We start from the raw sequence: 17,139 nt of genomic DNA on the forward strand, positions 1-17,139 counted from the left end.
TTTTGATACAGAGCACTACAAATCGACAATAATCTATCATTTTTTAGTTCTAATATAAACTAATTTTGTGTTAATGAATCTAAATTGTAGAGTTTGAATAGAAATTGATGATAAGTTCAATTAACTTGATTTCAAATTCTAAAACAACTTGAATGATGATCAAAGCAAAATTTTTCATTTTTTGAAACATAAATTCATGATCATCAGTAAAAGATAAGATTTTGATCTGAATGTTACCTGATTCCGTATGATTTGTATCAAATATTGAAGATTTTAGTAGAAATAATCTCGATTTTGTCTGTGTTCTTCGAACTAGGTTGATGATCGGAGGTTAATGACAACGTGAAAGTTAAGGAGGTCGTCGTCAGAAGTTATAAGTTCCAGCGCTATGTTGTCCAGCATTAGAAACCCATTTTTTTGCCCTAAATATCCTTAATGAGCTTGATTGGCCACAGTTAGTCATCGCAGTCTACATCGAAACCGGACCTTATATATATATATATATATATATATATATATATATATATATATATATATATATATATATATATATATATATATATATATATATATATATATATATATATATATATATATATATTGAGAGAGAGAGAGAGAGATGGTTGGCAGAGTTAGAGATATCATCATAGTTTTATGTGAAGGGTATAGGATGATCTCTGAAAATAAAGGTGAATGTCGGAGATGGAAGAGAGTATAAAAATGGAGATTTTGATGCTGACAGGATTCAACTTTAGCGATTTTATTTCCATTTTCAACTAATTAACATAAATGGTCTCTAAAATTAGAAAATTGCAAAAGAAAAATCAGACAAAACAGGGTCATTTTTATCATCCTACATCTATTAAACGGAGACAGGCCCAGGGTAATCATTTGAAGGGACGAAAACTGCCAATCATGAAAACACTGGGTGTCATATTTTAGAAACTTGGACTAAAACATGTCAACCACATGGTTCAAAATTAACTCAAGATTTATCTGACCATGACGATTGAAACTTTATCATTTTTGTAATATGATATTTTCTTTGGTCTAAAATGGTTAACTCAACTTATTTTATTACGGTAGATCAAAATGTTCTGAATCTACCATAAAGATATAAATATTTGATAATCTAATTCGATGTAAAACACCGTCAGATAAAACGATTTTTCTAGATAGTCAACTGAAGATTTTTGTAAAGCAGTTAGAGTTATAATAATAAGAAAATCATATATTATTGGAACATTCATACTCAATATTTGGTCTTATGATATGATAAAGAAAACACAAGTAGCACCACATCAACTCTTTCGAGGCTTCTTCCAATTCCTCCCAATAAAGAATCCGCCAACACCCTTTTTGCTCTATAAAAGCTCTTCCATGTTCTTGTTCATCTCTCAGAAATACTCGATTTTGATCTTCAAAAGTTTCAAAAATGGGAAAAGTTATTCACTTTCTTTTTTGCATTTTGATATCCAATTCGATCTTATCTTTAGCTCAAGAAGATTGTAGTTCTTATAACTTCAGAAACAACGAAATCTATGCAACGTGTGTGAGTTTACCTGTTCAAAACTCGAATCTTCACTGGAACTACCACCCGACCAATGGCACCGTGGATGTGGCTTACCGGCACACCGGAGTTTCAACGTCGACGTGGGTGGCTTGGGCTCTAAACTTAAACGGGTCGGGTATGCTTGGAGCTCAAGCTCTTGTTGCTTTACCCAACTCAAACGGATCCGTTCAAGGCTATACATCGGCAGTTACCAGCTACGGCACGGGGCTGCAACAGTCTCCGTTGAACTTCGCCGTGCCGGCTATCAGGGCGGAGAGGTTGAACGGCGATGTTTTGATTCATGCGACTTTGGTTTTGCCTGGTGGGAGAACGAGTTTCAATCAGGTTTGGCAGTCGGGTCCGGTTTCTAACGGAGCTCCGGGTGCTCATGCTTTGGGTTCTGAGAATCGAAACTCGTTAGGAACGGTGGATTTCATCACAGGTCAGACCGGTGCCGGCGCTGCGGTTGGTGGTTCACTCCTTCATCGGAGAAACGTAAGCATTCTCTTCATTCATTACAAATATTATGATTTATGCATAAGTTAGAAGTGATTAATTAAATCATGCTAATTTCGTTGATTTTACAGACGCATGGAGTGTTAAACGCTGTGAGTTGGGGAATACTTATGCCGATGGGAGCCATGGTGGCGCGTTACGTGAAAGTATTCAAGGTCGCTAATCCCGCCTGGTTTTACATTCACATCGCCTGTCAAGCCACCGCCTACGGCGTCGGAGTTGCCGGATGGGGTACCGGACTGAAACTCGGCAGCGACTCCGAGGGTATCAAGTACACTTCTCACCGGAACATCGGGATCACCCTCTTTGTCCTCGGAACTCTACAGGTATTTGCACTGCTGTTGAGGCCGAAGCCAGATAACAAATACAGGAAGTATTGGAACATCTACCATGGCGGCGTTGGGTACACCGTCATCATTCTCGCAATCATCAACGTCTTTAAAGGACTCGATATTTTGGATCCGGAGAAGAAATGGAAGCATGCTTACATCGGTGTTCTTATATCCCTTGGCGCCATTGCAGCCATCTTGGAAGCTTTTACGTGGTTCATTGTTTTGAATAGGAAGAAAGAGGAGAAGCAGGTGAACGGCGCTCATGGAGCGAACGGTTATGGTCACAGCCATGGGCAGCCGGCGTAAGGGAGTGGAGGACGGCGGAGCTTCATGACTTGGTTGTTGCTCCCAGTTTTGGGTAGTAGTGATAGTTCATGTTTATACATCTGTTATTGTTGAGGTTGATTATTGTTGATATTTATATTCTTTTTTCTCATGGTTGTAATTTTTATACACATGTATTTGTATGTTGAGATTTACTTTGAAAATTTATGGATTTTTTAACACGTTTGATAAAAAATATTTACATGTTAACCATTTTTTCCAAAATTTTTGATATTAAACATCGAATTTTAGGAAGATTTTTTAGGGCATAATTTCACAGCAGGGGTTGTACGAGAAAGTTAGTGTTTGGAGCATAGTAGAAAAAATAAAAATTTTGAAAATTTTCGAAAAATTTTCCACTACATCTGAAAAAGTTACGGGTTGCAGTTGTCACCCTGCCCCCCCCCCCCCCCCCCCCCCCCCTAAATTCGCCCTGATTAATTTTGTTAAAGTTTAATAGATTGACACATCATTATTTTACTTGCTATAAAACTCTATATTAATTTTTTTATAATGCATTGAACTCAATAGAGCTCAATGGAATACATATTTAATAGTTAAAATGTTTCTTTTTTCCTATTGAAGAGCTTAATGGTCATTGAACTTCATATCTTGAATGTCAACATGACATTCCATAATGGTAGAGTTTAATCCAACAAATATAAGTTGGGCATGCCACCTCATTCAACTCTCCCATTAACCTATACATTGTGGATGCTCTTATAGTGATCAAACATTTTTGAAAATAGCACTATACAATTTTCGAAAATAACATGAAGCATAAGGGTGAAAACTCTTCCTCAAGCTAAGTAAATAATATAGATATAACTCTGTCTTCTTGAAAGTGTTGTTGATATCACATTGATATCAAATAATGCTCAAATAGAACAAAAGTCATAGATTGTTAAGAAATACTCCCTCCGTCCCTTATTAATAGTCCATGTTTCATTTTTGGTTTGTACCAAAATAATAGTCTACTTCTAAAAATAAATATCCTTTTACCAAAATATCTTTTATTATTAGTTAAACTAAAATGGAATAAACTACAACTATCATGAAATTACATGCAACAAAAAGGTACAACTATCATTTCACTTAATAAAGTTAGAGTTAATTAATGTTTCCTTAATCTGTGTGTTTTTTTTGTCTGTGAATAATAATTTTGGGACTGCTGAGAGAGTACAATGGTTGGTTGTCCCAAAATTCATCAAATTTGAATGTAATACTTTGTTATGAGAAAACTACTTTGTTCTCGTAGGATGTTGTAAACTTTCTGGTATACTCATTTACTGATATGTTAGCTTTCTTCAAAGGATATTTCTTCTTGAAGTTTTTCAATATATCTAAAGGGACAAAACTTTTCTTTCAACCTTTTAGGGAATTCTTCCCAAAACAACTTATAAACCACTTATAAACTATCTTCATTCCCAAGGTCTCACATAAGGTATCCTACCATCTTAATGCATAATCTTTGGGTAAACAAGAAGCATAAATCACCATCTCTTTCTTCTTAAGTCTGCTACTTTCTAGAACTCTTTTGGTTTCCCAAATCCACTACATCGTAACTTTTGGTTTCAAGCTACATGATAATCTTTGGGTTTACTGGCCATGAAAGACTTAAACGATCATCCTTTCCATCCTTTCGATTCAATATCACTATCTCTAACATGAGATGAATCTCCGTCATGTTTATTATTGCTGAAAGATTTTCTCCTTGAAGAACAAGGAGAGGAAAGTTGTTAAGTTTCTTCTATACATGTATCGAGAATACGATTCACATCTTCTTTTACTTTGTCTCTCATAGTATCCAAGAGATTTTGGATAACTTGAAGGGTTATTGGTGTTTGATTTCTATTGTTTCCAAAAATACCCTTGTTATTGTGACACCCGTTAATCTTGGTCAACAAAAGTCCGCAGAAGCATAACTTAGGTTAAAATGGTGAAATGTAATTTTCATAACCTTCCCAATGTATTATTGGATATTATAATACTATTACGAATAATAGACTACAGTAGCATAGAAATTCGATAAATCATACAAATATTATTTTGATATAAGCAATATTTATAAAACAAGATATATGTGTTACAAATCCGTAGACAAATAGAACGTCTAAAAAAGAGCTCACATTTAAAGGTTACGACGATTCAGTCGCAAAAAACGGTACGTGTACACATTAGACCTAAACGCACTACAACCTACGTTAAAAAATAGTTATAAAGTATTGGAACACACTTTATAGAAAGTAATATGACCAAGTATTTAATTTTATACTCAGGTTATTTTTCCGGAAAAATGTTATATGCTGAGAAAACGAAAATTAATTGCATTTTAACGCTCATAGTTTTATATAACGGATTGGGGAAAAAATAGTTAAATTATAAGATTTTAATATTATTATTAATAATATTCGTTAAAATTATTATTAGTTATTATACCTTGCAAATTTCGCAATTTTACAATACTTTTTGCTACAGTTTTACAAAAGCACCAAGATTTATAAAAGAGACTAGGAATTTTTATAATAACTAACTAGAGACAAAGCTTGCCTCCTGTGTCCCAACCATCTACTCTTTCCCAAACATCATCATGATCATCTTTATATATATTAATCAAAGAGTCATACCTTGAAATCAAAAGGCCTCAACCCTAACTAAATAATCGAAACAGCTTACATTGCCACTTCCCCATGCAAACCACCCCACTCTCATCCCTCTCCTCTCTCATTTACGGCCAAGAAGAGCCATCCTCCACCTCCATTTCATCATAAAGTCTCATTCTTACTCTCTTGAGGTCCCTCTAAGAACTCTCAAGTTGTTTCCAAGGCTTTTTCAAGTGTTTAGCAAGAGTTTTGGTATGTTCTCCCTTCATTATCTGAGTTCTACGACCCTTTATCATCATCTTTGGGTTACCTTATTCATATTGTTGAACCAAAACCCTAGGCAATATCTTGAAGTTTCAAGAAGGTCTTATCTCCCAAGACTTGATTCTTACCACCATCTTCTTATCATCTCCTAATAAAAATCATCAAGGTAAGTTCATACCCCTCATTTTTCTACTTTTTAAATATTTTAAGGGGGAATACAAGCTTTCTAACTATTTAATTTGGTCTCAAAATATAGTATGTTGATTGTGTTTGGTTATTTTGCTATAAAAGTGTTTTATTTGAAAATTTTGTTATGATAAGCTAAGATTCATTGAGAAAATAGCATATAAAACTCTTACACTTCAAAATCACCAACAAAAAAATATGATTATTGTGATGCTATGTTTCCTATTACGAACACTATGGGTTTTACAAAGGAAATACTCAGTTTTCTTACTAAAAATCATATGAACTCACAATGTAATGTTGATACTTTCAAAACCACTTCTATTCTTAGGTAATCATTAGTTGGAAGAGACTAAGATTTTGTGAAGTCACGTGAAGACGTCACACTTGTTTATTTTGTTTTCATATAGTAATTAGATTTGAAATAATTAACATTTAGAATGTGTAGTTTTTCTAATTATAATGTATGATGGTTGTTTATGTACTTGTGTTTTGACATATTCAATTATTGTGATATTGTGTTCTTGTTCTCCCCTCATATGATTTTGCCATCCGGTTTGGGGGTGTGACAGTTATTGATATCACAGGTAGAATACTAACCTTTATCCACGTAACAAGCCGGTCATTATAGACATTTTATGCCAATTTTTTTATTCAACATGAGAGGAAAGGTCGCGTTATTGAAGATAAGTTATGCTTTTGTTTAATTGTGGTGAGTATATCCCATGAAAACCCGTTATTATATGTAAAACTTGTCATTATATGGTAATGTGTTTTTGGAGATGTATCTATTTTATTTTGATAACCGTCATGAATAATACACTCATAGTTATGAGTTTTTTTAATAGAGTCATAAATGTTCACTTATAGTCACCGCTTATAAATATTATCACGAATATTGTTAACTTTTGGAGATACGGATGTAATTAAGATGTAAGGATAAAATATACTTACTAACATGTTAAATGGTTTATCATTACTATTCTTTACATACACCGACAAATAAAAAATTAGGACGTCGCCAAAAATGGTTTAGACTAACGTGTTATTTCTTTTATTATGGCTACTGATAACTTTGGCTGACATGTTTAATATTATATCGTGATATTATGTACATTTATCCACTCATTACGCAATTAAACTATGACCTTAAAATGCTTATAATGATGTGTTTTTTCCCATAGAGTTATACATGTTCACTTATAGTCACTGTTTATAAATATTAGCATGAACATTGTTGACTTTTGTGTGCATTCACTTACTTTTTCTATATGAGTTTTTTTTGGTGCTGGAGTGGTAGTTATTGAAAACTCCCTACGATTATGATTGACTTGACTGCCCACAGGAATAACCAAACTCATCAGATAGTCAACTTTTGACCTCAGATCCTGATTTGTTCTTTTTTATTCCTCTAGGCTTTGTTGAAGGAAAGCAATTGTTTCTTTTGATGACGATCAAGCTTGAGGCAGATCCTAATATCTTGTTAAAGTGACTCTCATACAAACATCTCTGACAAATCCACCGTTATCATTGCCAAAGACCAGTGAGAGGGCATCTATGGCTGCTTCAAGAATGATTTTCCCTTCTTCAATTGAAGTTTCATGAATGATCTGGAAAATGTATGTCAAATAAGGATAGTATTAATTATATGTGTTCTTTATCAATTAACATTAACAAACACTAAAACCTGATATATAGAGGCTTCTAGTTTGACACTACATACCAACTCTTCTGCAACAAGCTTCATTTCTTTTCGATCATATTTTCCCTCTTTATTTTCCCATCATTTCCTCCACATCAAAGACCACTGTGGAACTTTATCTACACGCATTACTTTATCTTTCACCTATTAAGAGAATGATCAATCGATGAAGTGGAAATCAAACAAGTTGCAAGTACATACCATGTTAACCTAATTAATTAATAAATACATGCATGTTCAACAATTGAAATATCGATCAATGGTTTTACTATATATATATATATATATATATATATATATATATATATATATATATATATATATATATATATATATATATATATATATATATATATATATTAATTTAGCATACCCCTCACGTCCTAATTTATCTGGATAAAAGGACTTTGCTCGAGCAGTATTTAATTCACTTAACAAACTTGGCCTTCAACACAAAGTAAATAAAATGATGCATGTCATTGAATGATTTATAAATTAATTATTTATAACCTTAATTTGGACCAATTTTATTACTGTACAACCTTGAATGCTTCTTATTGTACAGTTTGAAAGAATGCATGCCACTCACTTTTTTTGATAAACAAACAATATTGAGGTGGTCTATGTCTAAGTATCTTTGTTGTACCCAAGTTAGGCTTTATGAACTCCATATTAACATGATTTCTAATGGTGTGCCGAATTTTACCAAGAAGGGACGAAACTTTCTTCCTTGTACGTTCATCGATTTCAAAAAACCACAACATGAATAGTTACTTGTATGGTCACAAAAAGCTTTTTTTTTAATGTTTGATTAGATAAGTTTTTTTAGTTTCGTATATAATTAAGCTATAATAAGTAGATAATTAAATCATTTTATTTGTATTAACTTATAATATATATATATATATATATATATATATATATATATATATATATATATATATATATATATATATATATCAAGAATGTCCTATTTTGTAATTTACATATAGATATTGTCACTTTGTAAAAAAAAAGAGATAAATAACATATACGTTTTCGCTAGCACATAAGTTATTAATCCAAAATTATTTTATGGAAAAAGCTTTTTGTGGATAACATAGTGGCGGGATGAAACCAAAATGGTGTTATAAGATAATTGGAGTTTGTCTAAGATATTATCAAATATAAAATATTGTACAATAAATAAAAAATATATCAAAATTCAAAAATATTACGTTCATGCATGTTTGTCTACCTTTGTTTCTACCTATAATTTGTCCTTCACTAAAATTGGGACACTATTCCACTCTGTGTACTTTAGTCCGACATATTTCCGAACAACGTCACCCAAAATGCTTGAAAGCAGTTGTGCATTATCACTAGAAAATTTACCTATGTTATTAAAATTGATCTTACGCTGTTTGCCTCCAGATCTATCCCAATTAGCGTGAAGTTTTGATAATCTAATGATCCTTCTAACCTTTGTTTCTGCATTTTGTTATACCAAAACCAATCAAACAATGCAAGGAAAGTGATATATACTAGATTAAAAAGCCGTAACTAATTTAGTACCAACCATTATCATCATCCGAACAACATTTTCAACACCAGATAATGAATCATCTTTGCTTGTTTTTGATTCAAGACCAGAACTATATAAATCATCTTCGCCTCCATGTTTATCGACTATTTTGTCCTTGGCGATAGCCATTATGGTAGAAATATGAGTGAATATCGAAAAATTATATATGGGTTATGGAAAGCAAAATAGTGACGATGATAATGAATTAAATGGTAGATGTTTAAAAACTATCACTTATATATGTAAAGTAAAATTTTAAACCTGGAGCGTATTATAGAGAGAGTTGAAATTTTGGGAAAATTTGAAACAATTTTTTTTTGGGGGGATTTGGAAGCAACTAAAATTAAGGATGACTCTCATGTAAAAATTAAAGGTTTTAGGTAAAAAAAAAAAATAGAATATTAATTATTACATATAATTAATAATTTTGCAGTTCTTAAATATTTATAATAAATTGGACGAAAATTGAAATATTATTAATTTTATTTGAGTTTCATGTAAAACAAAACGTTTTAGTTAACAATATAAAATATTAACTATTACTTATAATTAATGTTTTCATAAATATAAAGTATTTGTAATAAATTGTGAGGAAATTGATGTATTATTAATTTTATTTGTGTTTTATGTGAAAATAAAATGTTTTAGTTACCAAAGCAAAATAGTAACTATTACTTATAATTAATATTTTCGTAGATATGAAAGATTTATAATAAAGTGGAAGGCAATTTAAATATTATTAATTTTATTTGAGTTTTATGTAAAAATAAAACATTTTAAGTAACAAAATAAAATATTAATGGTTACTTATAAATAATATTTTCGTAGATATGAAATATTTATAATAAAATGGAAGAAAATATTATTAATTTTATTTGAGTTTCCTTTAGAAATAAAACGGTGTATGTAACAAAATAAAATATTAACAATTACTTACAATTCATATTTTCGTAGATATTAAATATTTTTAATAAATTAAGAGGGAATTGAAATATAATTAATTTGATTTGAGTTTCATGTAAAAATAAAACGTTTTAGGTAACAAAATAAAATATTAACTATTACCTATAATTAAGATTTTCATACCTATGAAATATTTATAATAAATTGGGAGGGAATTGAAATATAATTAATTTTTTTTGGGTTTCATATAAAAATAAAACGTATTAGTACAAAATAAAATACTAACTATACTTATTTGAGTTTAATGTAAATATAAAACGTTTTAAGCTCCATATTTTTCTTATGTTCTCAACCGAGGAGGCCATGATATCAATGTGTGATTGTTTAAGGGTCTTGGTTGTGGATCCATGGGGGTATCGGCCATCATGATAGCTAGTGTTATGGTCTGAGACATGCTTCCCTAATTTTCTTATGTTCTCAGCCAGGGGGAGCCTTAGTATCAGTGTACGGCTATTTGTGGGTCATGGTTACGGATCCTTGGGGGTATTAACCATCATGCTAGCTAGTCTCATGATCCGAGAGTTGCTTCCCTAAGTTTCTTATGTTCTAAGATGGGGGACGCCCCAGTATCAGTGTGCAACTGTTTATGGGTCATGGTTGTGGATCTGTAGGGGTATCGACAATCACTCTAGCTAGTGTCATGGTGTGAGACACGACTCCCTGATTTTCTGATATTCTAATCCAGGGGAGCCCGAATATCATTATGGGGTTGTATGTGCATCATGGATGTGGATCCTTGGGGGTATCAACCAACACGCTAGCTAATGTCATGGTTTGAGACATACTTCCCTGATTTTCTTATGTTCTTGCCCTAGGAGACCCTGATATCAGTGTGTAGTTATATGTGGGTCGTAGACGTGGATTGTAACAACCAAAAAATTCATGAAAAAATTAAACTTTTATAACAACCCAAAAATCATCATTGCTTATAAATAATTTTCCAAAACATGTCAATATCAGAGTAATCCCAAAATCATGAAACAAAACATGAGGAGGTGCAACTTCACATCTTCACCTTCCGACGATCCATTGAGGTACTTGAAACATAATCCAAAATTGTAAGCCCAAAGCTTAGTGAGTTTTCCCCCAAAATACCAATACACAAGCAAATAGCACATAACATAATAACATTATGCAATGGGTCCACACTTAACATAATGGATTACCCCTAAGCCAACAACATAAGTCTGGATTGCCCCTGGACCCACAACTTATGTTTGGCTTGCTCCCCGACCTGATCATTCCTCGGACTGACTACCACTAAGCCCTCAATACGAGTCTGGCATGCCCTTCCCGACCCTCAGCTCGTATCTAGAATGTTCATGAGACCTCAGTATGAGTCTGGCATGCCCTTCCTGGCCCTCAATTCATAACTGGTACGCTCTAGGGTTTGTTGGCTAAAACACGGAGCAATACAACCTCAACCCAACCCACAAAATATGTTGACATATAACAAATAATATCATATACAAATAAAAAAACAGTATCACAGGTAGTCCTACAGATCTACCAGACTAGCATATCAAAGCTAGCATGCATATATATCCCATACTTAACATATCAACAGTATCAGGTTATGAGACAAATGGGCCGACGTTGGTGACTTCGACCTGAAAGTATAGTAAGGAAAAACTCGCCTCACAAGCAACACAAAACTGATACGGCTCGACTCCGAATCTCAGCTCTCAACTCAAATGCCTACAATCACCAAGTGACCAATTCCATCAAACCCCAATAATACCCAAAATACCCTTAAAAGTTAAACTTGGCCAAACATGGTCAAACTTAGTCAACTCAAAGCTATCTAGTCAAAATCCTTAAACGCACTAATGTAAACCCAACCGAGTTAACCCAACTGAGTCGACCCAACCGAGTGAACTCGAAAAAGGCTGAACCATGTGCGTGTGCAGGGCGTACTCTTGAGGTACGCTCAACGTACTCAAGCCTTGCATTGACTGCAGAATGGGGACGTTGAACGAGTACACAGGGCATACTCCCTTCTACGCGGGGCGTACCCTCGCAGAGCCCAAAACTTCAATAAGTGCTTAATGGCTTAAGCACTTAAGCCCAAACTTCTCCATGGTCTAAATGCACTCCAGAGTCATAAGGTCTCCAACTTTATGACTTTAGACGTCCAAAAAGTCCTTAATACATGGTCTTAATCCATTAATACCTTCTACAAGAAGCATGGAGCCAAACTAGCTAAAGGGACCTCATTTTTATGGCTTACAACCCTTACTAGGGTCTGAAAGGACAGCCCAAAATGTCCAAAACCAAAAATGCATAACAATGGTACTTTTGGGACAAAAAGAACATCATAAATCTATCAAGATGAGATCCAAGCAAACAAAGCATAAAGGTAGCAACCTTTTACTTTCTGGAGCTTCCCAACAAGGTGATGATCCAAGATCCACAAGCTTGCTTCAACTTCTAATCTCCATGATGCAACTCCTTCTTCCTTAAGCACACAAAAAATACACTTTTAGCTTAAAACACTCTCTTATGGAGTTAGGTTTTGCCAAAAACGACTCAAGGGCTTGGAGGCTGAAAGGATGAGGCTAAATGATCCATAAAGGTGTTTAAATACCCCTCAAACCTTAAAAATTAGGGTTTCACTCGGACATACGTATGACCACCGTACATATGTGTATATCCAGCGTACTAGGGTGCACCCTAGTACGCTTAGCGTACTCACATGTACGCCCAATGTACAATTCATGTTTCCAAAATTACCATTTTGCCATTAGGGCTCCTTAGGGCTACATCTTTACAACCTAAGGACCAAAATGACATAATTTAAAACCAAAGCAAGGATTTGAAATACTTGAAAATCTGAGATGTTACAACTCTCCCCCACTTGAACTAGATTTCGTCTTCGAAGTCTGCTGCAGAGAACAAATCTGGGTAATGCTCTCGCATCTCAGTCTCTGGCTCCTAGGTCCACTTAGAGCCCTTCCGATGCTGTCATCTTACCTTTAACGAAGGTACTTCCTTGCTACGCAAAACCTTTATTTCCTCTCCCGAATAGCCACCGGTCTCTCAACATAGTTCAGGCGCTCATCAACCTGAATATCATCCAAAGACACTACTGCATCCTTATCCAATATGCAGTTTTGCAACTACAAAACATGGAAAGTGCTTTGAATATGACTGAGCTCCTTAGGAAGGTCCAATATGTAGGCAACCTTGCCAACCATGGCAATAACCCGGAATAACCCAATTTATCGGGGGCCCAAATTCCCCTCTCCCTAAAGCGAATCACACATTTCCAAGGTGAGACCTTCAGTAACATCATGTCGCCGACCTGAAACTGTAACTCGGATCAACACCGATCGGCATAGCTCTTCTGCTGACTCTGAGCAGTCTGCAATCTCTACATGATCTGTTGAATCATCTTCGTAATCTAAAGGACCACCTCGGTCCGACCCATAACCCTGTGACCAACCTTGCCCCAACAGATCGGGGTACGACCTCTCCGTCCATACAAGAGCTCAAAAGGCGGAGCACCAATGCTGGAGTGAAAACAAATTTTGTAGGAGAACTCCACAAGAGGTAGTTAGGAGACCCAGCTCCCACCAAAATCAATGACACAGGCCCACAACATATCCTCAAGGGTTTGTATTGTCCGCTCACTCTGGCCTTCGGTCTGCGGATGATAAGCTAGAAAGCGTGACCTCGAGCTCTCAGCGGCTCTGCCTTGTCCTGAATCCAGTTAGTGATCCTCAAAGTAGCCGGTGCTAGAGTCTGCACCGATCTAGCAGTAAATGATATGCATTTGGCCTTCATATGGCTAACCTGGTTGAAACGATAACAAATCATGGAACTGAATGCTGGAGCCTGCTGGCCGCAAACCCTTCCCATATGGCCCTGTCGGCCACAATTGTGGCACCCAAATGTTGATCGGTAAGCACCCTCATGTTCTTTTCCGCACTTCCCAAAAGTGTGGCCCTTCCGGCCCCCATATCTGACATATTCTGCCTTAAATCGCTTTAGCAGGCTACTACGTCGAGGCTGACCTCTGCTCCTTCTCCTTTAAATCAATCTCAATCTCATGCTACTTGGCGGCCTCCTACATCTCTAACAATGTACCATAGCGTTGGGTAGAAATAAACTGTATGATCTCCTTCTTGAGCATGCTTAAGTAATGGGTCATCTGAGCCGGCTTAGATGCAGCAAACTTAGGATAGAACATAGCCCTCTCCGTGAATATCTTGGTGATCTCTGTCACCGTCTCAGAACCCTGCCTTAAATCCATGTACTCTTGGGCCAACCTCTCTCGTTCCACCAGTGGCACATATCGGGAGCAGAACATCTCAGAGAACTGCTCCTAAGACACAACAACTCTCTGCTCAACAAAATAGGAACTAGTAACAAGCCTCCAGTAATCCTTCGCTCTGGTCCTGAAAAGGTTCAAAGCGCACCTAACCTTCTGGTAAGCTGGACATGAACAAGTGAAGAAACATCCCTCCACATCAGATAGCCACCTCATGGAGATGATCGGGTCATGCACTCCGTCGAAATTCGAGGGGATTCGTATTGTCAAAGTTCAGATACTGAAAAACCCGACCCGATCCAACCCATACAGCCGCAACGGCTATAGTGGCTACAACAACAACAACCTCATACAAAGTAGCATAAAGCTCATCAAGGTACTCAATCATGGCAGTCTTGATAGACCCAAACATCTCTGGCAACTATGCTCAGAAACGAGCAACAACCTCCTCCTGCAAGATCTCCCTGATCTTGTCATCCAACGCAGCTGACTCACCCTGACGGCAAACTCTTGATCCCGACCCAGATTAACCTCAACTCGACGCGTAATCACTATACTGAGAATAAACCAGGAGGATATCAAATAACATGCATATCATAACGGGGAACCAACTCCCAACATAACCCTAGGGGTTGTGACTTCCTTGCTACGCGTACGCGTCTTATGCTTTCGATAGTACGAGCTCATACTACCTTCGACTCCTACCTGTATCTATCTCAGAGGATCATCACAACACCCTAAAAATACTATATAGCATACTCATACGCTCAATCTTTACACCTTAGATAAAGGCTATATATCTCTAAATTGGTCGGCTGACCCCACACCACTCATCCATGAAACTTCCACCAACCCTACATCACTCGTGTGTACTAGCCATACATAATATTGGACCCTATAGATAGTCAAATATCTGATCCTCCCCTAATCCCTTTACCAAACAAGAAAAGGAAATAAGGCCAGACCAAACATTCTCAGGCTATAAAATCTTAGTTAGGCATGACCATGATGCATACACCAAGCAACTACAGTAATGATGTCAATTCCATTAGAGAAGAAGCCTAGGCTATCAAGCATCATATAATCAGGCAGTTCTATCATGCCAAATCCTAGAGATCCCTAGGCTATTGCTAACACGCCGATCTAACATATCACAATATCAAATAACAATATGTTATTTTGGGGTCTACTTATTGGCTCCGACTAATCGTACACATCACATCTTCCTTGATTATTTTGATAACCATTTGAAAAAAATCATTTTAAAATATTTTCCACTAGTTTGAGATTGGATTAGCATGAGTGTTCCTCCAATTCACTCAAACTAAGGCTCTAATACCTATTTGTAACAACCAAAAAACTCATGAAAAGTTTAAACTTTTATAACAACCCAAAAATCATCATTGTTTACAAATAGTTTTCTAAAAGATGTCAATACCAGATTAATCCCAAAATCATGAAACAAAACATGAGGAGTTGCAAGATCACACCTTCGCCTTCCCGCGATCCTCTAAGGTACCTGAAACATAATCCAAAACTATAAGCCTAAAGCGTAGTGAGTTTCCCCCAAAATACCAATACACAAGCAAATAAAACATAACATAATAACAACATGCAATGGGTGCATATCTAACAGACTGGATTATCCCTGAGCCTACAACATAAGTATGGCTTGCCCCCTTGGCCCACATCTTATGTCTGGCTTACTCCGCGACCTGATTAGTCCTTGGACTGACTACCACTAAGCCCTTAGTATGAGTCTGGCATGCCCTTCCTGGCCCCCAAATCGTATTTGTAATGGTCATGAGCCCTCAGTATGACTCTGGCATGCCCTCCATGGCCCTCAATTAATAACTGGTATGCTCCAAGGTTTGTTGGCTACAACACGGATCAATACAACCTCAACCCAACCCACATAATATGTCGACATATAACATATAATATCATATCTAGATAAGCAGACAATATCACATGTAGTCCTACAGATCTACTAGACTAGAATATCAAAACTAGCATGCATATCTATTCCATACTCACCATATCAACAATATCAGGTTATCAAACCAATGGGCCGGTCTTGGTGCCTTCGACCCAAAAGTATAGTGAGGAAAAGCTCACCTCACAAGCAACACATAACTGAGAAGGCCCGACTCCGAATCTCAGCTCTCAACTCAAATGCCTACAACCACCAAGTGACCAATTCCATGAAAACCTAATAATACCCAAAATACCCTTAAAATTCGAACTTGGTCAAACCTGGTCAACTAAATTTCATCTTGTCAAAATCCTTAAACCTACTAAGTCAACCAAGTCGAGTCAACCTAACCAAGTCGACCCAGCAGAGTTAACTCGAAAATAGGTGACCATGCGAGTACATTGGGTGTACTATGGAGGTAGGATCAGCGTATGCATGCCTCACATTGATTGCATAATGGGGACATTGACCGAGTACGCGGGGCGTACTCCCTTCTACACGGGGCGTACCATCCCAGATCCCAAAACTTCAATAAGTTCTTAATGGCTTAAGCACTTAAGCCTAAACTTCAGATCCATTGTCCAAATGCACTTCATATTCATAAAGTCTACAACTTTATGACTTTAGACGTCCAAAAAGTTCTTAATATATGGTCTTAATCTATTAAGACCTTCTAAAAGAAGCATGGAACCAAACTAGCTAAAGGGACCTCATTTTTTTGGCTTAGAACCCTTACTAGGGTCTGAAAGGACAAGCCAAAACGTCCAAAACCAAACATGCATAAGAATGGGACTTTTGGGAAAAGAAGAACATCATAAAGCTACCAAGATGAGATCCAAGCATACAAAGCATAAAGGTAGCAACTTCTTACCTTCTGGAGTTTCC

General features: G+C 35.9%; 1 protein-coding gene across 1 annotated transcript; it reads left to right on the plus strand.

Annotated features, from left to right (window-relative positions):
* The first annotated feature begins 1,330 nt into the window (after positions 1-1,330).
* LOC111895889 (cytochrome b561 and DOMON domain-containing protein At5g35735) lies at positions 1,331-2,904 on the plus strand. The gene is made up of 2 exons (XM_023891938.3): positions 1,331-2,047; positions 2,140-2,904. The coding sequence occupies exons 1-2, from the start codon at positions 1,436-1,438 to the stop codon at positions 2,704-2,706; spliced, it is 1,179 nt and encodes a 392-aa protein (XP_023747706.1). The 5' UTR covers positions 1,331-1,435; the 3' UTR covers positions 2,707-2,904.
* Positions 2,905-17,139: the final 14,235 nt, after the last annotated feature.

This window comes from Lactuca sativa, chromosome 9 (genome assembly GCF_002870075.4).
Source record: "Lactuca sativa cultivar Salinas chromosome 9, Lsat_Salinas_v11, whole genome shotgun sequence".
Lineage (NCBI taxonomy): Eukaryota > Viridiplantae > Streptophyta > Magnoliopsida > Asterales > Asteraceae > Lactuca > Lactuca sativa.